At 41.7% G+C, this 26463-nt stretch overlaps 1 protein-coding gene across 11 annotated transcripts in view; it reads left to right on the top strand.

Moving 5' to 3' along the window:
• NEURL1 (neuralized E3 ubiquitin protein ligase 1) overlaps window positions 1-26463 on the top strand; it is a 265752-nt gene that overhangs the window by 98797 nt on the left and 140492 nt on the right. Inside the window, exon 1 of one of the 11 annotated variants that reach the window (XM_053311881.1) lies at window positions 9453-9597. The exons of 9 other annotated variants lie outside the window; for them this stretch is intronic. In XM_053311881.1, coding sequence (XP_053167856.1) covers window positions 9564-9597 — 34 coding nt within the window. In that variant the 5' untranslated portion in view covers window positions 9453-9563. Of the gene's footprint in view, window positions 1-9452; window positions 9598-9631; window positions 9707-26463 lie in introns of those variants that run through there. One more of the 11 variants, XM_053311882.1, reaches the window with a different exon arrangement.

Below are 26463 nucleotides of genomic sequence, written 5' to 3'. Positions count from 1 at the left end.
CAGTTTGTTATCCCTCATCCAGCCCATTACTGCTTCCAAGCAGGCATTCAGGGAGGATATGCCTTCTCCTGATGATGTTGACATGGAGAAATAGATTTGGGTGTCATCAGCATACTGTCATCAGTATCCTGGGTGTCATCAGCACCAAATCTCCGGATGATTTCTCCCAACGGTTTCATGTAGATATTGAAAAGCATTGGAGACAGTATGGAGCCCTGAGGGACCCCATATAAAAGCTCAGATTTTGAAGAGCAACACTCTTCAAGCGACACCATCTGGGATCTGCTAGAAAGGTAGGAGTGGAACCACTGCAAAGCAGTGCCTCCCACCCCCAACTCCCTCAAACATTCCAGAAGGATACTATGGTCGATAGTATCGAAAGCTGCCGAGAGATCCAAAAGGACCAACAGAAGTCACACTTCCTCTGTCAATTCCCAATTGGAGATCATCCGTCAGGCTGACCAAGGCAGTCTCCACCCCATAGCCTGTCTGAAAACCAGTTTGAAATGGGTCTAGATAGTCAGTTTCCTCCAAGTCCACCTGGAGCTGAGAGGCCACCACCCTTTCAATCACCTTGCCCAACCATGGGAGGTTGGAGACAGGCCTGTAGCTACTAAAATTTGAGGGGAGACAAAATAAAGAATATATAGTATTTTATTTTCATTAACAGTTGTTTATTGCAGGCTTACTGGAAACTGTAGCCAAATATTTGCCTGCTTAGTTAAAATCAATATGTGAAATTCAGCTCCATCACAAACCTCTGTGGTTTTTTGTCATAGGAACATAGGAAACTGCCTCATACCAGGTCAGACCATCGTTCCATCCAGTTCAGCATTTTACTCTACACAGACTGGCAGTGGTCTCTCCAAGGTTACAGGCAGGAGTCTCTTGCAGCCATATCTAGAGATGCCAGGGAGGGAACTTGGAACCTTCTGCATGCAAACATTCAGATGCTTTCCCCAGAGTGGCCCCATCCCTTAAAGTTGGGGACAGTGCTAACACATGTCTCACAGTGCTAACACATGTCTCCCATTCAAATTCAAACCATGGTAGACCCTGCTTAGCAGAGGGGACAATTCATGCTTGCTACCACAAGACCAGCTTTTTAGGATTATCTGGTGTTGGGTGCTTTTTAGGATTGTCTTGTCAAAATCCTGCTGTATAAGTAGAAGCTAAAACTTGAAAAAGTCTCAGGGTTAGCCCAGAGTGGGCAAACTTGGCCCTCCAGCTGTTGGCCTTCCAACTAAAACCCCAATCATTATAATTATTTTCAAAAAAGATATTGGGAGTTGTAGTTCAACAACAGCTGGAGGGCCAAGTTTGCCCACCCCAGTTTATGTTTTAGACCAAGCAACATGATGCCTCCATGGCTTCCTAACCCTCTGTTAGTTCCCCTGCTAACTAAACAAAGAGACTCCTTTTAAAGTGGTGATTCTCTTACATTTAGCAGGGGGAGAGCAACTGGCCTTATCCAACCCCAGCACAGCATCTCTCTAGTGGCTGTTGCTGGTATCTACCTTTATGTTTCTCTTTAGAGCCCTTTGGGGACAGGGGTTCATCTTATTTATGTATTATTTATTTTTCTTTGTAAACCACTTTGAGAACTTCGCATTAAAGAGTGGTATATAAATATTGATAATACAGTAATCATAGTAGTAGACCTCTCTTACCTGCCTATTTCCTTCTTGCCCAACCCCAGTCCTATTTCCCACTTTTGCCTACTTTCTGCTGTTGGCTGCGTTTGTCTCCTCTTTCCCTCAGTTCACTGTCTTTACCATTCTTTAGTTCCTGGAGCCCCTGCTTTCCAGTTCATTGCCTACTTTGTCTCACTGTGCTTCTTGGCCAACCTCATCTCCCTTCTGTCCTCATAGCATACATCCCATCCTCCTGTGCTGTAGTGCTCTCCAGAGCCTGAGCTCTGATTAAAGCCCAATTCTTTCTTACCTCTATTAACTTCCTTCTCTGACATTTCCTTCAGCTTTCCCTCAGATTCCCTTTCAGTCTGTTGCCTACTCTACTGCCCTTTCTTCAGTCACCTTGCCCCATGTTCCTATGCCTTAGTTTCCCTATGTATCAGGATTCTTCCCTATTCCTTAGCCTGGCCCCTTCTGTGAAATCTCAGTTCCAGCCAACATGACAATGAGGCGGGTCTCACGATCAGTGAGGCCCACTTTTGCCGGTTTTGCGGAGCCAGCAGGGGCTGGGGAGTTCAGGGGCCACATGCAGGGCAGGAGGCTGCTTTTTAGCTCCCGCCGGGAGTCTACTCGTAAGTGGCCGGCTACTCTCGATCCCAAAACCCAGGTTTGCGGAGCACTCGCTCCGCAAACCTGGTTTAAGGAGCACTCGCTCCGCAAACCTGGTTTAAGGGGCAGGCTACTTGAGCGGGTTACCCCTCTCTTACCCCTGAACTATGGGGCCAAAGTTCAGGCCCTCCACACCCCCTGGGGCCCCCCAAATCCTCTTTAGTCTTTCCCAAGTGGTGTGGTCACCACACCGGGCCGCCAAGCATGACTGTGAGCTGTGCTGGGAGAATGAGCGTGACCTCTGCTTTAGAGGCAGAGAGGGAGGTGGGGAAAGAATATGTGGGATGGGAATATGTTAGGTTGTATGTTGAAATGTTTCTGCTAATGCATATTTGCATTAAAATAGCTGTTTTATATTCTTACATTCTTGTGTGTAGAGTTGCTGTTTGCGCCCTCAAGAACCCACGTGTTAAAAATACTGCATGTGTCGCTGTGTGTGTGTGTAGTGGATGATGCTTAACTTGCGGCCGGGGGTGGGGCGCCTCCAAAGGCCTCTGGGTCCAGGCTCCAAAATTACCTAGGTGGAAAACATAATATAAAATATAAATATAAATAAAATATAAATCAATTCTTGTATGTGTTGTGTGGCAAACACATTCTGATATATGTTAGGTACCATTATGATATGATTTTTAAAGAATATTTTGTATGCTTGTTTAGTTTTTAAGAAAGTTTACTTGGGAGTCAATTTTCAAGTTTTTTCTAGATATACTGTGGCCACAATATAGCAGATGCTTAAGAGTGCTTCATCTCATTAGCATCCATGGGCTTAATTTTCTAATTCCATTTTGTAGTATAGACTCTGTTTTAGTGTTTGGCATAATGAATGAACCAACTGTATTCTTACAATAACTGGTCAATCAAGATAAAAATAAAGCTGAACCAATTTATTTCAGGAAAAAAGTTACTTATCGCAAAATGCTCAGGAAAATAAGCTCTATTGCATAATAAAAGTCTTATAACGTTATAACCAATAATATTTCCCCTCACCCCTTTTATGGTGACCAACTTGCTGTTTAACTTTCTTCTGTATAAAGCACAATGATGGAAGGGCTTTCTATGCACTCTACACATATAGGGTTTTTTTGGTGTGTGTATGTGTGTGTACACACACACACCTATATAGACATATATAGTTCTTTGTGTACATGTATAACCCCCCCCCCATATGTGTGAAGTGCATGGAAAGCCCTCAACACAGATCTATATACCATTTCTGAAAGAGCTGGAAATATTACATTCCTTGTGGCTGGAGAACCGGAGTGCCTGCTGGCAAGTGGTAGATACTGGCAGCCTTGAGGTGACTCACAGATATGTTAGTTTAATAAATATCTGGAAGAAGAAAAAACAACTCTAGAGGGGACAGCTCCCTCCCCCCCCCCCGCAACTGCCTGCATGTTAGCCAATGGAAAAGAATGTTAATGAGCACCAACAATGTAGACAAGTAAGTGGGTGGAGCTAATGGAACTCGGTGAGGAGGAGAGGGAGAAAGGAGGGCTCCATCAAAAAGAGTGGGAAATTTCTCAGCATGAGCAAACCCTTCTGCTTCTGAGGGGCAAAGCTGTCTAATAGTCTCCACATGAAAAAAATGCTGAAACTCTGTGTTTCTCTCACAAGTCAGGGGACCGTGTTCTTTTTCTGAAGGGGAAGGAGTTTGACACAGTCAATCTCTTGGTTTTTATGAAGTATTGCCCCACCAGGTTCTGATGGTAACGTTTTGAGAGAATTTCCTCACAACTCCACAGCTGTCTGGGGACACTCTGGAGGTTCAGATAATCAGAATAGTACTTAACAGAAGAAATGTGCCTTACCACTCTGTTGCAGTTACACAAAACCGAAGAGCCCTGTTACTTAACATAACTCTTGAAGTGTTAGGACCTGATGAAAAGGAGCTATGACCAGAGGCGTATCTAGGGAAAATAGCGCCTAGGGCAAGCACTGAAATTGCGCCCCCTGTCCAAACATCTGACACCCATCTTTCAGATAACTTTACCATAATATCAGCTAAAAAATACAAGTCAAGCTCATTAATCTTTTAATATTTCAAAAACTATTTAGCAGTGGACGTAGCCAGACCAAAAAATGCTGGGAAATGACAAATGTCAGTATGCTGGGGCTCATGAAATACCCAAATACCCAAATGTGGAGGTGTACTTGGAAAACTAAACAGAAGTGCCTGTCTAATTCTCTACTATGCATTGTAGCATCACTATTACATAAGTTTTAAAAATAAATGGAGAATTTGACTTTTCCCAGATAGTCTGAAAATAATTAAAGGATATACAGAGTAAACTGTGTCACTGCGTGGAATATATTCCAGTATTTCTTGCTCTCTTTCTCTCATTTTAACTATCTTTCTGAAACTCCCAGTGGGCCTTAATACTAAGGATTTCACACTGATTCAAAGACAAACTCACCATTCCCCCTCCCCCTGCTGGCCTCTTAATTCACCCCCACAGCCCATCCCAGGCTGATTTTCGGGCCTATTCGAGACTGCAAAGATCAGCGTGGTGGCCATTTTGGAGGCTGCAACGCATGCTCAAATGGCCTCTGTGAGGCCTGGCAAGGCCTAGGGCCTTGCAGGGACCATTCGAGCACGTGTGGTGGCTTTAATTAATATAGATAATGGCTGCTGAAAAAAAAATGGCCACCACACATGCTCAAATGGCCTCTGCGAGGCCTGGCATGGCCTAGGGCCTCACAGAGGCCATTTGAGCATGCATGGTGGCCATTTTGTTTTTGGCAGCCAATTTTTTTTAAAAAAATTGTTAAGAAATGGCGCCCCCTTCAAGTGGCGCCCGGGGCACGTGCCCTGCCTGCCCACCCTAGATACGCCCCTAGCTATGACTGATCACCAATCCCACCCCCATCAAAACCCATTAAAAAAAATTGCACATGAGGTAATTTAGAGCAGGGACTCCTGTGTTTGTAGCTAACTTTTGTTTTTGGTTTTTCACCATGCTCAGCCACAGGCTCAAATAACACAAACAACTACAACATTTTGTTGTGGGTTCATTCTTGTCATCTGTTTTCAGACCTTATGGATGTTTGTATTGTAGTGCATTCCCTCTAGCGTTAAGAAGTGACTTGCATGTGTGAATGTGTCACCACTGACAGAGCTTTCATATTTTATATCTCCTCACAGCACCTCACATACAGTATTTTTCAGTGCAATCTGTTGTCAGAGTCAGCTGTCATTCTCAAGTGTACAACCTGTGAACCAGGCCTGTGCATATTGTATTGTGTCATTTGCTTATAAGGTGCCTTTCCACAAACTGCTGCAGTGTTAAATTTACTGTTAACTGAAACATATATCCACTGATTTTTTCTTCAAACTTTTACTTAGGTTAATTTCTAAAATCTTCTAAAATTAAAACAAAGTGAAGACAATTTAATGTTGTATACAAAAGAAGGAAGCTGCTGGGAGCAGATTGCCCAGGTCTCTCTGTGCATGTCTTTATATTGCGATTTGCTGCTGAGCTTGCAGCTTCAGCAATGCAGCTGCAGGTCTTTTCTTGCAGCATTGCTAAAAATGCAGCAGCAGATCTAAGTAGGAGCTATGACTGCCAAGAAGCTGCTGTAAAATGCAGACTGCAGCAAGGAGCTTCAGGACGTACATTATTAGTTCATCAAGAGTAAAACTGGCCCAGGGTTTGAAAAACCAGGAATTATTGCAGCTTGTTATCTTTAGCACCTTGCCTTATTTGCACAATGTTTTATAGAGAACTCTTTGTGTTATAGGACTGTATTCCCACCACTGGAATGTAATCCTTCCCAAACCGAAGAGAAGATTTATACAGCTGAAGATTCATTCTGCTGATTGTCACAGTGTGATAAGCAATGTATATTAGCTGCAGGGAAATGGATTTTAGATACATGTTAGGAAAAGCTTTCTGGCTTATAAATGCAATTCAGTACTGGAACGAGTTGCCCAGAAAACTTGTGGTATCTTCTGACTTGTATGTTTTCAATATAAAAAACACACCTTAGACTATCATTTGTTAGGGATACTTTTAAATGCTCTACTTCTGGTGTGTGTGTGTGTGTGTGTGTGTGTGTTTGTGTGTTTGAGAGAGAGAAATAGATTAGGAGTTGTTTTGGACAAGCAACTGCTGGCATACAGGTTCAGAACTGGCAAGCGCTGAGAATATGCCTTCTCTGACATCAGTAAAGTACATCCCGATGTGCCGTCGGGACATCTTTAATTGCATTACAGGGGTGTTAATCTGAATCACCCGACAATGAGGCTGTTCTCATGAGAAGCCTAGATTGGACTAGGGCAGCCAAGCCTGGGGTAGGCTTTTGTGGCGCACCGAGATCTGTGTGGATCCTGGTGCTCCCACCCAGCTGAATCTTATTTTTACGCCTGGATCTTAGCCAAGGTTAAGGGAGCGAAGGCCTTAGCTGAGGAAACACAGAGGCAGGAAATCCCTCAATCCACTGCCCTCAGTGTGCGGTGCATATTATTATTATTATTAATTCAATTTCTATACCGCCCTTCCAAAAATGGCTCGGGGCGGTTTACAAAGAGAAATAAACAAATAAGATGGCTCCCTGTCCCCAAAGGGCTCACATTCTAAAAAGAAACATAAGACACACACCAGCAACAGTCACTGGAAGTACTGTGCTGGGGGTGGATAGGGCCAGTTACTCTCCCCCTGCTAAATAAAGAGAATCACCACGATAAAAGGTGCCTCTTTGGCCAGTTAGCAGGGGTCCATTGTTCCGGTCTCCAGAGCTCTGCATTGCCTGGTGCAGCACTGCTCGTCTGGGAGCGAGGTCTGCGCTCCAAGCAATATTTAAAAGGCAGGGAGAGCCGCTCTAGCCACGCTGCAAATGCAGCACTGGCTGATTTAGTGCTCAAACGGGGCCGCATGGCCCCATTTGGGACCTAAACCATGCTCCTGCGTCTGACATCAGATGCAGGGTGTGTGTCGGGTGTGAGGCACAACCCTTAGGTGTGGCAGCCCGGGTTCTTTGAACCTGTTTGCTCAATGGTGGCTCCATCCCTAGTTGGGAAAGACTCCTGTCTGCAACCTTGGAGAGCTATTGCCAATCAGTGTATTCAGTACTGAGCTAGATGAACCAACGGTCTGACTTTGTATAACAACAACAACAAATATTTATATACCACTTTTCAACAAAAGTTTTCAAAGCGGTTTACATAGAGAAATCACAAATAAATAAATAAGGTGGCTTCCTATGTTTTCCTACAAACTGCTTAGATAAACTATGTTACCTAACCCACGATACAGTACTTTTAAATAGGAAACATGCTCACGTATCTAAATAGCTTTATTTTAGAATGTAGAAGACAACTACATCTTAGGTTGAGAAGAGGTTAAACTGCTCTGGTTTTCATCACAGAAGTGTATGATTGCAAGGTAACTGAAGGTGTTTGAGTACCATCAAGCCAGGATTTTCTACGCCCAGAGAGTTCAGTGATTCTTAGTTCAGTGATTAGTTCAGATCTTAGTTCAGTGATTTCCAGATATTTGTTAGATTACAATCCAAAGATACAGGTGCATTGCAGTACAAGGGAAGATCTTTCCCAGGATATATAATAAGGAAGGGCAAACATTCTTTTTTTGAGGCCCCTTAATAACAGTTGGATGAACTACTGTTGCCTTATAATTAAAGAATATAACGTGATAAAGCTTCCTCTTTACATTGTCCCTAAAGCAGAAATCAGGACCAACCAAGGTTACCCAATGCTGGAACTATCTGAAGAATAGCTTTAGTAAACAAAGCAATTTAGTTGTTATAGTGGTGCAACCAAGCAGCCCATGCTGCATGCTAATTTGGAGTAAACATGCAAGTTCTTGTTGTCAAATCACTCATTGACTAATGTGTGAGCATTCTGCATTGCATTCTGTATTTCCATGGGGGACTTCTTTGTCCATCAGCTATGTCAGACTGTGGACCAGAGGGAGTCCAGCCAGCAGAGATTATGAATTATTCTGCTACAGAATTATTATCTGCTGCTCAGCCCTTATTCTCTTGTAGCTGCAGGTGTTAGTACAATTCATATGTGTTCATCATCATGGGTTTCAATTATAGCTCCATCTCTCTGCCTTACTTATCGGGAGTATCAGTCGTGGAAAATGGTTGCATACCATTGAGTTTGTTCTCAGACTTGGAACTTCAGTATGAAGTTAAGTCATGGTAGAGCTGGGATGTATCTGGAGACAACTTGGTTCTCATTTGGCTGATAGCTGTGGTCAAGGAGAAAGTTCTTAAGCCAGCATTGGGGGCAGAACATGCCTTTGAACTCTGTTCCCCCTCCTCTCCTGACTTTGCCAACCTGCCTGCACAACTCAGTGCTTTTAATAACGCTCACTGCAGTCAATCAGTGGAGGTAATGGACTGAAGAGCGAGCTGCATTGTGTCTGAGCTGAGCCTGCAATCCTGCTACAAAAGCTAGTTCAAGGGGGTGAAGGGAAATATTTTTTTGCTATTACAGTCCAGGATGAACCATTCTACATTTCAGGCACTTCTCCCTTGCTCTTAAATAATTAATAATTAACCAGCAGAGGAATCTGGGCCAGTGATGTCTGGTAATATAACTATTGGGTTCCCCTCTCTGCAGATATATAGTTTAAGAGTTATGTGCTGAATGTTGCTGTGGGTTTTGTGTGACTTCATTTTTATCTTTAAACTACATAATAATGGGGCTGGGAAAACATTTCATTGATAATTAGGTCTGTGATTTAGAAATCTGTTTTGTATTTGCAGTTAAATATACAGAGACAAAGGCTTTGTTCTTATTCGAAGCAAGGGTACCTTTGGGTATATAACTAGGCATGCAGCCTTCAATTTCAGCAGCTATAAATCCTCTGTATCTCTCCTATCTGTAATTAAATGGGATTCCAGGTTAGGGAAGACAGAATAGAGGTGAATGGAAGGGGTGTGTTTCATTGCCCTTGAGTTACTTTGGGACGGAGATGTTGTAGGTGTCTGTAAAATGCTTCGAGCCTCTCTAGCTATTACAGAGTCACAAGTCTCCTCCTTATGTAAATAATCATGACATATGCCTCTGCTTACTGCTGAGCCTGAGAGGGTCGGAAAGTGGGTGGAGGCTGATCGTAGGCTTCTGTCGTATGTGCATGAGTGTGTATTTATTGAGAGTCATTACATCTCTCTGTGTTGGAGCGTGTGTGTGTGTCTTGCATGCTGACAATGATTGCATGCCTGGAGTTTTGCATCTCTGCCCAGTGAGAGAGGAAACTGCAAGGTAGCCAAGCCACCTTGCGCAGTACGATGGGGGGACAGCTTACCAGAAGCACGCTATACGGTAAGGAGTTGGCGAGCACTGATGTTTAGACAGCAAATTCTTAATGTTGGGTAGATTTCTTGCCCTTTGCCTGACCCTCCTGCAGCAAGGGACAATATGGCTCAGAAAGGTAAGTGAGGTACAGCAGTAGAGCTTCAGTTTATCCTATCTGCTTCTCTCTCTTCACCTTATTCGTTAAAGAAAATCTTCTTGTGAGAGATGATCTTATTTAAAGCCGAAATCCTGGATAAGTGTGTGCATGTCTGTGTGTGTTTTATCTGATCTCCTTCCATATGTCACTTTTGTTTTATTGCTTTGGACAAATATTTGTCTACAGAACGTTGCTTCCCGCGCTGACAGATACCATGTAGGAAAAAGAAAAGAACATTATATAGTGTTGACAGTGATACAAGGCAGTTTAAAAGGCATCAGAGGAAGCCTTCATTTATGAAAATGGATCAGCATTTTCATCTTGAAGATTCTTTAGTTAGTGGGATTCAGTTCTTTGTGTATGCGTGTGTAAGTGTATTTGGTTTACAGCACAGCTGGAGGCTTGAAAAGGCTGTTTCATTGTAAATCCATTTAGTACAGTATGCTGCATGTCTTTGTAGGATAATGGAATGGAGTGCATAGGAGGAGAGGGTGCGGTATTGCAGGGTCTGAACCAAGCTAACGCTGGGAGTGGGGAAAACTTTAGGACAATGGACAAAATTGTATAAACACTGCATATTTGTTATAGGACATGTAAATAAATAAATCTGCTTGTGTGAAATAAGGGGTACGATCCAGTTAAAATGAAGCACATTTCAATCCCATTGGTATCAAGCACATGCCTAACTTCCTTCCTTCTGTTGAACTCAGTGATGCCAAACAGAGCTTAATTTGACTGGAACATAATCAGTGTATTTAATACTGAACCTGTTTATTCTTCTGGGTTTATTTTTCTGTTTGTTCTTCTGGATTTTCCTCTTTTTTATGTTGTATGTAAAATTTATTTTTATAAAAAAATATTAGGAGAGGTTTCATTTTGAAGCCAGGAATATACAATAATTCATTTTGAAGCCAGGAATGTACAACAGTAGGTTCACACAAAAGGTGTGTTTAAACATACAAGTTGTTTTGGGGTGTATTATATAAAGTATTTTCCAAGTTGAGAAGTTGGTAGAAATGTCCGCATTTGGGACATTGTTTCCATTCTGACTTTTCTATAATTCCCTAACATGTTTGGACAATAATTCAGTCATTCATCCAAAACATATTGGCGATTCTCTCTAGAGCTTTAATGGTTTAGTTCTCAGGGTACAATCAAGATTTCTTAGACCAGTTTGTGCCTCTTTTTAGTGTGCCATCTCTCACATATTGTTTTGAAAATTAAATTAAACTATTGTGGTACAAAAGAAGAAGAAGAGAGATTCAGTCAGAAGTACTAGATTTTCCTCAGTGTTTAAAAAACTTTGTGTTAATCTTATAGTGGGTCATTAATCCTGCTATTAATGGGATTAATTAATTAAGCTCCTATTAATCTTATGATGAGGCATATAGACAAAATAAATACTGTCATGGGGCTGAGAACTTACATCTATAGTTGGGAATTGTCTGCAGTAAACATTCTTCACTGGCAGACAATGTGGTGTCATACATAGGAGGCTGTCATACATATACTGAGTCAGACCATTGGTCCGTCTAGATCAGTATTGTCTACACAGACTGGCAGCGGCTTCTCCAAGGTTGCAGGTAGGAGTCTCTCTCAGTCCTATCTTGGAGATGCCAGGGAGTGAAGTTGGAACCTACTTCACGGCTCCATCACCTAAGGGGAATATCTTACAGTGCTCACATCTATACCACTTTTGCTTTTCTAGGGAATTAATAAAATTCAGATAATAAAATGGTAGTGGTTTTTAAAAGGTGGAAGAGAGCTATAATAGAAACAATAGCATGCTACAGGCTGAAGAGCTACTTAGATTAAAGTAATCTGCAGACAAAAGAGCTAATAGCTACAAACTGACTATTACAAAAATGCATGTTGGAAATTGAAAGAAGCTGTTAACTAGGGATGTGCACCAAATTGCTTTGGTGCACATCCAAGGGTGGTGAGGGGTTCCCTTAAGAGGAGGTGAGCAGGTCCTACCTGCCCGTCCTCCAAGCTCCCGCTGGCCCACCGTGGCATTGTTTCAATGGAAATACCTCGGTGCAAGTGGCAGCTTGTGCTGCTTGCCCCTCTAAAACACCGTGCCGTGGTGATAGGATGCATCCCCGGCATTCCTCACGGGGCATCGGCACATGCGTCAGTGCCATTTGCAGGGCCAGCAATCTGTTGCTGGCCACACAAATGGCATAAATGCATGCACCAACACAATGTAATGTGCCGATTCCGTGCGAGGGATGCCGAGGATGCATCCCATCGCTGTGGCGTGGCATTTTAGAGGGTTAAGTGCCAGGGAGCCAAAGCAAACACTTTGGGCTTATCCCTATTGTTAACACAAGCAGCCCTACCCAGGTTTGGATTGGGCTGCTCATGTGAAGCACTGGGATTGAGGCCAGTCTCATTGCTGCCCTCCCAGGTCGCCTGGGATTTCTACCCAAACATTTTACTTAGTTACAGGGTCATGAGAATGCTTGGGCTGCAGGAAAAGCAGACATAGTCTAGAGCCTGAGCAGACACAGAGCGGGCAACTAGGTGCTATCCTGTCTTCCCCCCTTTCCCCCTCTCCAGTGCTCTCAAAGGTCGTGTGAATGACCTCAAAGTCTACATAACTTTTGAATTACAGAAGCAGTAGTGGAAAGAAAGAACTCCACGTGACTCAAGTTAGAGTTGGATACATTTCTGAGGAGAATCTTATGATTTATCTTTTGGTGTCTCTCTTTTATGGCCAGGAAATTATCCCCCTCTTTCCTAAGGATGGCCTTTATTTTCTTGCTTCTGTCTTCCTTCAGGGCATAAGTAATTGCTTCTGGAGATTGGAAGGTCTGGAGTAGTGTTATTTTCCTGCATGGGAGACTTGATAGATAAATTTTACTCACACAGTCTGGTTGACTGTCATATTTGGGGCCACATAGGGACTTATCCTAAATTAGATTGCTTAGTAAGTTTGGATTTTGGAATGTAATGCATATGTCTGGGCTTGTGTGCTTCGTGATGATGTCTTTGATTGTTTCACACATCTATCCCATTCCTGTGTTAAGCCATTTGGGATAGGAGAGAATGCCCTGTTTCTCACTGGAAACTTCAGTTTTGTTTCTCCTTTCAAGCTCAAGTGTTCTTGAAAGATGATAGTGTTTGAAAAATAGTCTGAGGCACTGAATAGGGTTCTGTTTCCACGACTGACTAGAAGAAATCAACCCCTTCCAGATCTAGTGTTTAGAATGAGTAAATAATTCAGAAGCATCTGATCTTGCGAAGCAGGGATTTTAGCCACTAGAACAAAGGCAGAAGGATCACAACAGCCGCAACCACAACATATCAGCTTCATCAAGCCTGGAACAGTGGATCAACCAACTACAGTACAGGTTGTCCTCATTATATATCGATTGACGCCCTATCTGCAGTTTTGTGTATCCGCGATTGGGTCTTAGAAACCCAGTTTCATTATCCATGGATGGAAAAATTATATGTAGACTAAATTCACCTATCCACAGTTTTGAGTGGTTGGAAATGACTTCCGATGTCATTTCCAGCTGCCATTTCCCAGCAGAGAGCCATGTTGTGGCTGGTGTTTCTTTCTCTCTCTCTCTCTCTCTCTCTCTCTCTCTCTCTCTCTCTCTCTCTCTCTCTCTCTCTGTTTGTGTGTGAATATTCAAGTGTTTTGGGGGGCATTGCTGGAGAGCTTGAGACCTGGAGAATAACGTACTGACCTTTCTTCTCTTATTTCTACCCCCTTGCTCCCTCCACTTCTGTGGTTAGCAACACAAAGATTCCCATTGACTGAAGGATTTCAGTCAATTAACTGTTTCCATATTCTTGCCTGTAGGTGAGAATGGAACCCCTGTGAATACCTGTATGTCTGTGGTTTTTTCTCACTTCTCCTGGTGAGATACAGCCCAAGAGAAGGATAGATGGAGTTTGGTTCCAGGTGCAAAGAGCAAGAAGATGTAGAGGTGGGATGTGTGGCATTGAGCAGTCTGCTGAATCTTACTCACCTGCCAGTGAAAGGACCAAGATAATGTATCACATAACAGGCAGGAATAATAATAAATAAATAATAATAATAAACTTTATTTGTTAGCTGCCTCATAACAAATTGTTCTCTGGGCGGCTTACAAGAGAGGATTAAAACATACCATAAAAACACATCACACATTAAATCATAACAGGCCGGAAAAGGTGAAAAGAAAATAGAGTACAATACAAAATAGCTTAAAAACTCATTTTATAATGAGTTAAAAATCAGAATCAAATCTGAAAAACCCAAATTTAAAAAGCCTGGGTGAACAAAAACGTCTTTACCTGGCATCTAAAAGAGCAAAATGATGAAGCCAGGCAAACCTCACTGGGGAGGCTATTCCATAATCAGGGTGCAACCACCAAAAAGGCCCTCTCCCTGGTAGCCACCCACCTCACCTTGTTTGACAGAGACACCCAAAGGAGGGCCTCCGAAGAAGATTTTAAAGTACAGGTAGGAACATACAGTATGAGGCAAAGTTTTCTCTCAGGTAACCCAGTCCCAAGCCATTTAGGGCTTTAAAGGTTCAAAACAGTACTTTGAATTGGCCCAGAAATGGACTGGGAGTCAGTGCAGCTGACAAAGCACTGGCGTAATATGATCAAAAGATACAGTCCCAGTTAATAATCTTGCAGACCTATTTTGTAACAGCTGCAGTTTCTGGAACGTTTTAAAAGGCAGCCCCACGTACAATGCATTGCAGTAATCCAAGCGAGAGGTTACCAGAGCAGGAGTAACTGTGGCCAACCTATCTCTGTCCAGGTAAGGTCGCAGTTGGCATATCAGCTGAAACTGATAAAAGGCGCTCTGAGCCACAGAGGTCACTTGAGCTTCTAGTGACAATGCTGGATCGATGAACACCCCCAAACTGCGAACCTGGTCCTTCAGGGGGAGTGCAACCCCATCTAAAACATCTGGAATGACAGAAAATGTTCTGTCATGCCTGAAATACCATATCCTGTCCACCACTGGAATGCAGACATTATATGTGAACATGCTGAGCAACATGTGAAACAATCAAAGACGCTATTAGTCCCTCACATCATGCCATCCTCCTGACTCACTCAGAAAGGGAGAAGCAACAACGGGAGACATTGGTGTAGTGACGGGTTCTGACATGCTGTTTTGGCCCACCCTGGAGCAAGGCAAGGCCCAACCAGAGTGAGTGGTGCTGGCAAAGCTATGGGAGGAAGGTGGGCAATGGCAGAGACCATTAGAAACCAGAGCAGCAGCTGTCATGAGCAATGGCAGTGAGGCAGGTCTTCTGCCACCTGAGATAGCCCCAGGATATGTGGAGCTAGGTTCAGGAAAAGTTGAAGGGCATCTGGGTTTGGAGGTTCATTGGGTAAGTTTGAGACAGTCAATGGAAGAAGAAGTGGGAGGTCTTTGAAGGGATGTGTGGTTGAAATGAAGGTATATAGGCACATGGAGATCAATGATGAGACAAACAATGCTGATGTGGAGTGGTGTCTGAATTGCCGCTCTACACATGCTCCAAACCCCTTCTGATGCATGTGTAGAGAGGCAAGTCTCTACGTTTAAATATAAAACAAATTAGATTTGTTTTATATTTTTAGCTTAATATTTTAATTGTCATTTTTATTGTATGTTTTTTAACTTTTGTAAACCGCTTTGGGGTTGTTTTTAATGAAAGGCGGTATATAAATTCAACAATAAATAAAAAAATTAAAAGTTAGATAAAAACCTCTCTCATGTGATTAAACGATGCACTGAGAATCTATCAGCATGTACATCAGTGGTGTCAAGGGAGCACATTCTCACCATGGCCCTGATTTTATTGAGTGTGTAGGGATATATTCATCTGAACTGACCTTTTGGAGGATTGTGGTGGGTGGTAACTCTTCTTACAGTGTATAACGGGCAAATGCTCTCCCGAGCAAGAAGCTGACCTGTGTAGGCACTATGAGACCCAAGAAGCGAGGCATATTCCCAGATATGCAACCACATTCATGAAGGGATCCATTGTCATCTGTGTTTGGCTGGGATGGACAGAAGACACTGGTTTTTTATGTACCAGAAGGTGTGTGCCCAAGGACAGCTGACAGGAAACCAAAAGAAGTAGTAGTAACGATTGTGGGAGACAGGCCTGTAGAATGCACATGACTAGCTTCCAGACATGATTGCCTTTAGGTCAGTCATAGTGTGTCCTTTCAGCTGAAATGCTGAGATGTTGGATCCTCATTAGTGTGTGGCTTGAAATGTTCATTTTTATTTACTAACAGTTCACATTCTCAGTGAGTTGTCTAATCACACAGGGCATCATCCTTGGCATGTGGCGGTCACCACTGTACTCTCTTAAGGTGAAATGTTAAATTATTGTGGATTCTGTGGCCTGGAAAAATTGGAGGTCATGTAATGTAACCAATGGTACTACTTGGGAGTAGGAAGTCCTACTCATATGTAAAAAAACACATCTCCTGAGGAGGGTTAAAATAGCAATAATTTAAAACAGGAAATGGAGAAAGATCTGTGGTGATGGTTTGTTTGTGGTTAATATGCCCTTAAATCAGCACTTCTCTTTAAAGTAGTTCATGATTTCACATGTGACCAAAGAATTGGAGATGTGTTTGTTTAGGTTCAAAAATATTTACTGAAACACGTCACCCCCCACCCCACTTTTCCTTTGATTTCAATAAGATTGCAGCAGTGAATATAACATAATCAAGGATCACAATTATATCTGGGAAAGGATATATATATATATATAACTGAAAAAGAAAAGAAAATGAAAGAAAAAAAAGAAAAAAATCCCTTTAGCATAATTTTAACATAATAAAATAAAAACTACCTAGGAAAAAAGAAATGGAAGAGGGGGGAAAACACATACCACCTTTTAAGGATATATATCATTTGTTTTCAAAGCATAGATAATTCATTAAAATTCAACAAAATAGCTGAAAATTCCTCTTCTTTACCTTTCCGTTAGGAAAAAAATCACTTCAAATGCAGACAAGGAACATATGTCCATTATCCAAAGTTGCAGTTCAGGAATAAATTTGTCCTTCCAGTGCTGTATTATAATCCTTTTGGCGATCCCCCAAGCACGAAGAATCCATAATTCTTGATGTAATGCTAGATTCCATATGTTGGGGATATACCCCAACAAAACATGAATGTCCTTGACAAGCAGTGATTGCTGCAATGTTAACAACCTTATAGATTTCAAGCCAAAATGGCACAATAACCAGACAGGACCAAACCATATGTGTAAGTGTACTCTCATACAGATTACACCTCCAACTTCTAGACGTCTGTGACCATCCCTTGTTAAACATTCTCTGAGGTGTGCAATAAACACTGAATAAAGGTTTCTGCTGTATTAACCTCATTTTGAGATCCAAAGAAGCATGTTTCACTGCCTTCAAAGCAACCCGACATTGATTTAATAAGATAGGGTATTCAAGATCGTTGTTCCCAAAATCTTGGATATAATTGATATAAATCTTATCAATGTCTTTAAGCTTCTGATACAGCAAGGTTACAGGCTTATGTGCATCCAATAGATGTTCCAGGTCTAATAATAGAAATTGAGTTTCAGAAGCTGCAATCACATCATGTCCAAAAAGCCATGATAGTAAATGTGTTCGCTGAATAAACTGCCAGCTAGCATTTAAAGATAAACCAAACTCGGTTCCCAAAGTATCAAAAGATTTAAAAAGAGCTTCAGAAGAGATCAGTTGATCTAGTGTAATTATGTTGTGGGAGGCCCAGTTAGCCCAATGAAAAATATGTATGAGCAATCTTCAAACAGGGATTCTCCCACAATGCAAGCTTTCATTCTGGAAAGGATTGAAACCAAATCTAGAACCCAAAGTTCTCCATATATGCCTTATGGTTTTAAACACCAGTAATGACCTAGATCCTTTAGCAAATGATAAACCCAGCACCTGCCAAGATTTCAGTGGGGTCAAATAAGTACTTTTGAACTGTGCCCAAAGCGTGACTGAAACCTGGGGTTCGTTATTCTATCCTAAGACTGAAGATAAAATAAATGCCAAATGATAAGCTTGAAAATGAGGAAAGTTTACTCTGCCTTCTTCAATAGGTCGTTGAAGTTTACGAAGTGGAACTCTGGGCAGGTGTCCTTGCCATAAGAAGTCATTCACTAATTTATAAGCTTGCTTAAAATATGATGAACTTACAAGAATTAGAAGACCTCTTAAAATATATACGAGCCTCATCATTAGATTCATCTTAATCATATTTATTTTACCCGAGATACTCAATGTAATCGTAGCCCACTGATCTAAGTCATTTTTCATTTGAACTAAAAATTTGGAAAAATTTGAATTTATTATTTGGGAAAACTTCCTAGGAATTACTATGTCTAAGTAAACAAGAGACTCTGGACACCACCTAAAACCCCAAACCTACTCGTCAATGAAACACATGTTAAAGGAGCATCATGATACTGAAAAGAGTTGATATCTGATTATGCACAGAAGATACACACAACAGGCAGGGAGTGTTCAGACCAATTGGTTTAATTAATGGAAGCTGTAATGGTGCTTGATGGAAGCTGTAATGGTTCTTGGTTTATGGAATATGAATGAATCTATATCCCCATAAAGAACTGAGTTGCCCTAACTAATTTCTCAAGGTCGCAAAGTAGGTAGCTAGAACCTTTCTTGCAAGACTTTATTTTAATGCTTAATTTTTTTTTTTTAAATATTTTAAATAGCATCTACCCCGCTAACTGAGGAAGGAGGCACCTATTAAAGTGGCGATTCCCTTATATTTAGCCAGAAAAGAGAAACTCCAGCACATGGTCCCTCTAGTGACTGTTGCTGGTGTCTATCTTGTTTCTTTTTAGATCATGAGCCCTTGGGAGACAGGGAACTATCTATTTATTTGTTTGTTGTATATATAAAAAACCTGGTTCGGTGTTAATGTAAACCGCCCTGAGCCTTTCTGGAAGGGCGGTATAAAAATTGAACGAATGAATGAATGAATAAATAAATAATATATTCATATGTAAGCAGCTTTGAGTCTTAATAGTAGTAGTAGTAGTAGTAGTAGTAGTAGTAATTTAGCATATTTCTAGAAAATAGTCAAGACATAGCTTTGAAGCAAAAAGTACATAAATGATAAAGGTAAAGTGTGCCGTCGAGTTGATATCGACTCCTGGTGACCACAGAGCCCTGTGGATTTTCATTGGTAGAATACAGGAGGGTTTTACCATTGCCATCTCCCACGTAGTATGAGATGATACACAACTAGAATGCATGAATGTACATATGTTTAAATGAATGTATACATATAGCACATCTCTTTCAATGGCCATTTTAAATGGAAACCAGCTATCTACAAGTAGGTTTGCTTATTGTCCGTCTTTTAAAATTCCTATAAAACAAGTTGGTTTGGCCATGGTTGTAGATTGAATATTTTTATCTATTTTTTTAAACTTGAAGCAAGAGTGGTTCTTCTGTATTTTGCATACACTGTTAACCCCTATTAACATGATATGTTCAACACACCCATAATACATATATGGTGTGTGCATGTATAGATCTGTACACATGTACAGTTATTCACACATGATGTTCAGTGCATATACAGTATCCACTTCCTTCATGAACTCTGCATTTGAGGGGGCCTGTACCCGGGTTCACTTAAAAAACTAATGCATGTACATTAATGCCAAAACATGTACCAGTAAACACCTGTATGTACAAGCAATGCAGTGTCTGAATTAGGATCTAATGTTGCAATAATCACAGAGAATAATACTTCCCTATATTTTGTTGGAATAGCTTTTGTGTAAGTAAAAAGAAATAGTAAAAGGTCTAATTTCATTCTCAGGTCTGTAATAGAGTTTGATTCATCTTTGAATACGTCTACCATGAGGTGGGTGGTGGTGAGAGGTATGGAGTATTTCCCCTGCATTTTCAATAGTTAGGATCATAGTTAAGATTTATCTTGTAAAGTTTACCTTGGTTGATACACCATCCAGTCATAACGTTAATGCAGTTTAAGACCAGAACATAATGAGTAGGTACTGAAGCTCTTCTCATGATCTGCTCCGTGCAGACGATCAAAGTGCATCCCTGGATGGCTGGATTGCCCACCCACATGACTGCCGGCTCCGCCACGGAGTTAATAATTTAAGATTATGCCCATGGGAACCATAGAGAATTAAGATCATAGGTTTAGATAATAGGGATGTTACCAGGGGCGTAGCTATAATTGAACGAAAGGGTTCAAAGAACACGGGCCCCCAGCTCCAGAGGGCCCTCCAGCTGCATCCCTCCCTATTTTCTTCATTATCTCTCTCAGTCTGGGGGGCCGCCAGAAAGAGGGATGAACACGGGCCCCCTCTCCCCTAGCTACGCCCCTGGATGTTACTGTCTTAACATTGTCCTGTTGTACAATATTGTTGACCAAAGCAGCCCTCACAAAGCTGTAGCATGCTTCCACCCCTTCTGTATCAGTCAGTCAGACAGTCTTTATTAGTATCTAGAGAGTTTTTATTAGGCTACTTCACTATTGCCCTCGTCTTCCCTGGTACCCCTTTTCCAGACTTGGAATTGACAAAACCCAAGTTCCTATTTTCTTTCTCCATCTGGTCCCCATGTTAGGCCTCATTCACATTTGCAGCTAGCAGGTAGGTCTGCTATGATGTTAGAAAGCAGGTGATTTGTTTGAGCCATTTACTAAAAAATACCTGACACAGACAAGGCCCCGCTCACACTTTTCTTGAAAGAGAGAAAGAGAGATCTTCTCTCACTCCTCTGATAAAGGTTAGTATGACAAGTGTGTGTTGGAGCCTAAGTCCTTGCTATGGATCATCACCCAACTGGGGGCGGGGAGTAGCAATCAGGTGGGGAAAAACAATGCATTGGCACTGTCTGTGTAGCTTATGGATTTAAATGCTTACTAGAGCAGGGTGGGAAGACACAAAGGGGAAGTGGCTCCCATTACCGCCAGCTATAAATGAGAATAAAGCATGAGAATGAAGAATGATAATATACATGAGAATGAAGGGATCAGCTGGAGAGATAAAATGAAGATGCCCAAGAATCCCTTTAAGAAGAAAGCCCACTTGGACAGAAGCCATGTTACCAGAACTGCCCCAGAGTTGGGCGAGACGCTCAAACTATGCTTTTGGCTTAGTGAGGGGAATTAGCTTGGCTGAGAGGGAGCAGTTCAATTCCACTATCGATTTTAGCAAGTTTGGTGTTTTTGGAAAAGATGAGGGGCAAAAATAGTTTAAAGATGTATTAAGGATAAAAGCGGGTACAGAAGGCAAAAATCAGGTTAGGCAAATGCAATAAAACTTAGCTAATATTCTAAATGGTAATCCTAACTGCAATAACTTTGGCTAAGGTTTTAAACCAGAGCAGGGCTAAAGGCTTGCAGTAAAGAGGTGCCTGATAGAGAAGGGGGAGGCTGAGAAAGGGTAGAAGTCCTTCTTGGTAAAGTTGGTGTGTTGGTTGCACATTGGACAGGCGGACCTCCTCACAAGTAAACGGGAAAAGCGGGGATAAAGTAAAGGGGCGAGGAGCTAAGGGCTGCGACTTACACATCTGAGAAACAGTAGGGCAATGATCCATACTGATTTCAGGGGTTAATATACTCCAAAACATGCCTGTAGGCAGTTTCCATGCTCCCACTCTGGGAGGGCAGAAACCTGTGTAGGACAAAGAAGTTCAAAGTTACATGAACTGGTAAATCTTGGGTGTAACTTGCTGGGCAAAAGGGCAAGAGTGGCTTATGGAAGCGTATATGTGTGTTTGAATAGCTAGATTTAAGGGCTTATCTTAAGACAGAGATGCTTCCCAGGTACAAAAGATACACACCCATAGATTTTAATGAGCCACTTCTTTATTCAAGTCCTTGTCAACCAATTATGCTTTTAACAATGGGTTGGGAAATGCTGTTTATCTTGGTTGGTGTGAGGAGTGCTTAGACCGCTATCTCTTGCAAAAAGAGAGTATTTCTTCCCTTGGAAGATTTTGCCTTTGCAAATGGGGTCTGCATTTGAGCCAAGGGTTGTCCTATTCCAGTCTTGCTACTACACATTACCTCAAGGCACAAAATTCCTTTTTGGCTTGCTCTGAGCGACCAGCTGTAGATCTATGATGTCACAGGCTTGCGACAATCTAGTTCAACTGCACAGGCGCACTGGAGCGCCTCGCAGTTATCAAGAGCCTCTGGGCTGAATAGACGGGCCCAGCAGTCGCTCCGACCACTGCTGGGGGGGAGGCGGGGCCTGCTCGCCCCACCTGCCGCCATCCCTCAGCCATGCACATCGTGGCTTAAATTATGCCCCTTCCCCAAAACACAGAGGTACGGCACGGCGGAGCAGATGCGAGGTAGCTGCAGGAGACCCCCAACAGCAGGTTTTGGGGGGCCTCGCAGTGGGGGGGGGCTCATGGCAGGGGCAGTCCAGGCACCCCAATTACCTAGGTGCACCCATGTGCACTCCATGTAATGAATCTGCTTATCATGGGGAGCTCTTTCTGCAGGTCAGAATCTAATGACCATTTGCTAAAGAGGCTACTGTTTATATAGCCCATAAAATGAAAACACGTGCTTTACCACTAGGCAGTGAACTTTTTTACACTGGAATGTTTACTGAAGAATTTTCTCTCTTCTAAAAATGCTTAATGTAATTTGTATCCAGTAAGCTAGTATATTTATTCAATCTACTATTGCTATTGGCTGCCGGGGCTGTCCTTCAATCAAGAAGTGAGCCCTGGCATTCCCTTCCCCCTCCTCTCAGGAGTCTTGCTGACTGCAGAGAGGGAGCTCTCCATGACAGCCAATTTCAGATGGGGGAGCAGAGGGAGAGGGTAGTGGAACCAGGGGTCCATTGGACCTGCAGCACTGCGTTATGTGCAAATGTGTCCTAAGTAAATTTATTTTAGTGCTGAAGAAGCAACATTCTGTGTACAAATTTTGCCCAGTCAGCTGGTATAAACAGGGGTCTGATCCCTACGTCTAGGGATGCCAGCGGTGCCCATTTCACTTCATTATGCTCTATAATGAAGTTGTCAGTTTCACTATTATGCACTATAAGTTATTGAATTTGGTACGTATTAACTTCTCAAACCCTCATTTCTCAGAGGTAACTCCATTGGGCTCATGGTTGCCACTTGAAATTGGTGTCCATGTGAACTATCTAAAATTGCTGATTGCATGGGCTCCCTCCTGGTGAGCCACTGCTGTACGCAGATGCTACAACAATCCTGCATTTTAGAACAATAGAATTGGATGTGTCTTCTAGATCAGAGTTTTTTAAAACTTTGGGCCCCCAGATGTTGTTGGACTACAACTCCCATCATCTGTATACATGGCCTTTGTGGCTGAGGATGATGGGAGTTGTACTCCAACAACATCTGGGGGCCCAAGGTTAAGAAACCCTGTTCTATATCATCTAGTCCCATACCCTGCTCATTTCAGGAAATCCAGTGCTTTGGTTATGCTTATGATTGACTGCATTCCTGAGATCCTTTTCACATGTACGACTGCCAAGCCAGGTATTGCCCATCTGTATTTGTGCAATTGATATTTTTTAACGAGGTGTAAAATTTTGCATATATGTTGAATTTAATTTTGTTAGCTTTAGTCTATTTTTCTATTCTATCAGGATCATTTTGAACACTGTCCACTGTTAGCTATCTCTCTAGTTTGTGCAATCTGCAAATGTTATGAGGACTCCCTCCACCCCTTCATCTAAGTAATTTATTAAAATATTGGAATACTAGGCCTGGGGGTGGACGGAGCCATGTGGCACCCCACTTGAATGCTCCCTCCATATACCTCTTTGAGCATGGTTTTCCAACAATTAGTACATTTCCCTTATATAGTATTATCATCTAGCCAGCACTTGACCAGCTCACCAACCAAAATATTATGAGGAACTTTGTCAAATGCTTTGCTGAAATCAAGATGAATTACATCCACAGCATTCCCACAATCCACGAAGCTAGTATTCAAATCAAAAAGAGATGATTCATCTGGCAGGAGTTATTTTTGACAAATCTATGCTGGCTTCTGCTCATTGCAATATATATATATTTTGACCACATAAAGTCAGACTGACTGGTCTGTAGTTTCTGAGATCTTCCTTTCCATCTTTTTTGATGACTGGAACAACATTAGCCCATATCCAGTCTTCTGGCACCTCACCTGTTCTTGATAATTTATCAAAGGTGAAAAATGGAGGAGGTCCTATGAGTATATTAACAAGTTATTTTAGTATTTATCTTAGGAAACAATTCATCCAGCACTGATGACATGAACTCATTTAAGAAAGATTTTTCCTGACCAAATCCTTATCAGACTTGAACTGCAAATGTAACCTTTCACTATTCATGTTATTGTGTGGTTGCACACAGTTCCCCTTTTGGGAGGAGATTTAGCAAAGTATGAGGCAAAATAGGAGCTGATCAGCTCTGCCTTCTCTTTTTCAACCATTAATATTTCACAATCATTACTGGGCAGTGGGCCTGCCATTTCTTTCTGTTTTTCTTCTAGTTCAAACATGTGAAAAAGTCCTTTTCATTATTCTTAGCATCTCTGGCCAATCTTAGCTCATTCTGAAAGCTCTTTTAGCTTTCCTGACACTGGCCAATATCCAGTGCAGTGTAATGCAGATGGTGCTGATCCACCTGCACTGCTGCAGGCTCACAGTGGAACATTGGTGATCTGCGAGTGCAGATTGGTGATCTGCAAGTGCATTATATGAAGCAACTGCGCAAGCGCTAATGCATAATGTGCTTGCAGTTCAGAAATGCTAGTTAGTTTATAAACATGTTGCTGACAGTCAACTATGTGTTTATGATTGAACTAGGACTTCTGGAGTGCTACTATAAAGCACAAGACCATCAGTGTTTCAATGTGAGCCTGCAGCAATATGGGTGGATTGGCACCACCTGTGGTGCTGGGTGTTGGCCACTCTTCCTTGTCTGTATTCATCTTGGGTGACCTGCCATTCTTTCTGTTTCTAATATGTGCCTTTTAAAACATCCAGCTTATTACTAAGTTTTGTGTAACCACATTGACCTGCCCCCCACCATATTTATATCTATATTCACACACACACACACACACACACACACACACTTCTTTTCTTGCTCATTGGAATTGTTTCTGATTGCACATGTAGTTACTTCTTCTTTAGGAGTTCCCACTGTGTGCTCTTTTCCCCATTAATTTATCTAACCTTGGGATCCTACTTAGCTCATATCTGAGATTATTAAAATCAGCTTTTCTGAAATCCAAGTTATGTGGTTGATACACTGATGTTTAGATCTCCATGAGATCAAGAATTCCAAGTTTACATGGTAACTTTACCCCAACGTTCCCACTACTTTGATCTCATTGATCAAGTCAAGGATAGCCAGTTCCCTTGTTCCTTCCTCCACCTTTTTTATCTCATTGGTTTCAGTGGGAGAATTACCCTTAACCACTTAACAGTGCTTAACTTTAAAGTGCTTAACTTAGGCTGGATCGTGCTCATAAGTTTCAGTGTGTCATTTATTCACATGGCCCTTGAAGCCACAGGCTCCTATATACTTTCATATTTGGGTATGACAATAATATATCATTCATATCCTATCATGACCAGCTTTTCTCTGCTTTACACACCTGGCTAGTCTCTGTGGCCAGTCAAAATTATCGTGATTATAACACATGAGTGGAAAGGTATTTTGTTCAAAGAAGGGACCTCTTTTGTAATGCTATTCCATGGCTCCTGGACAACATTGTGGAGAAGACTTCATTGTGTTCTGTTCAAAAATAGCTTGGAGAACAATCTCTTTCTGCCTCTTACCTTTTCATTTTGTATGCCTGTTGTATTCTAGCATCCCTAACCTTTCCAAACTTATACTGACCACCTTTCTCTATTATTCCATCATCTGTAGCTCAGTTCATAGTTGTTTATATCCTCCTCCAAGTATATTTTCCTAATAATTTGACTTGCAAACATCAAAAAAGGGAACTGTAATCATTCAAAACATTGACATACTAAAATGAACAATAAAACCTTCATAGTGCTTGGTATTATCTGCAATTCTCTGCAGACATAGCTGTTTCAGAGTTATAGGTTTACTGTTCACAGTGGGTAAATAATCACTAACTTTAGGAGAGGGCTGGGGGTTAGAGTAATAGTTCTTGTTTCCAGATGAAGCCACAAATTATCCAAGACATATATACCAAGTTATTAACAGTTAGAAATATATATCCACTGAGTATTGCTGTGAGGTGAAGGTAGCAGGGCTCATTTTAACTATCTGAACACAGCATAGCCTTTACATACCCTGAAAGATGGTATTTGTTTGCTTTTCTAAAATCAATCCCATCTCAGGACTGGATTAACTGATACAGAATACCCTGGGAAGAATGTTGAAGCAATGCTAACATTTACTAAAAATGGGGCTACCAGTGATTATGCTATAATCCTGTGACCTTGCCAGATTTCAAGTGAATATCTGAGGTTACCTTGAGTTGAATAGCAGAGCCTGCTGGAAAACTGGTTATACTGTTTTGTTTTGTTTTTAATTAGGTAGAGCAGGCATCTTCAAAGTTATGTCTACAGTGTTGGTATGTGTGTGCTTGAGTGAGCTGGAGGTAGCTGAAAATGACTTGACTGAAATGGTTATCAAGTCTAATTTCTTTTCAACACTTGTTGTAGCATTAAGGCTTATCTTTATTTAGATATTAAAGAGTACTCAGTGGTTAACATCCTACATGCAGGGTG

Source organism: Hemicordylus capensis, chromosome 3, assembly GCF_027244095.1.
Source record: "Hemicordylus capensis ecotype Gifberg chromosome 3, rHemCap1.1.pri, whole genome shotgun sequence".
Classification (NCBI taxonomy): Eukaryota; Metazoa; Chordata; class Lepidosauria; order Squamata; family Cordylidae; genus Hemicordylus; species Hemicordylus capensis.
The sequence above is the reverse complement of the archived record's forward strand: the minus strand, read 5'-3'. Positions and strand labels throughout refer to the sequence as shown.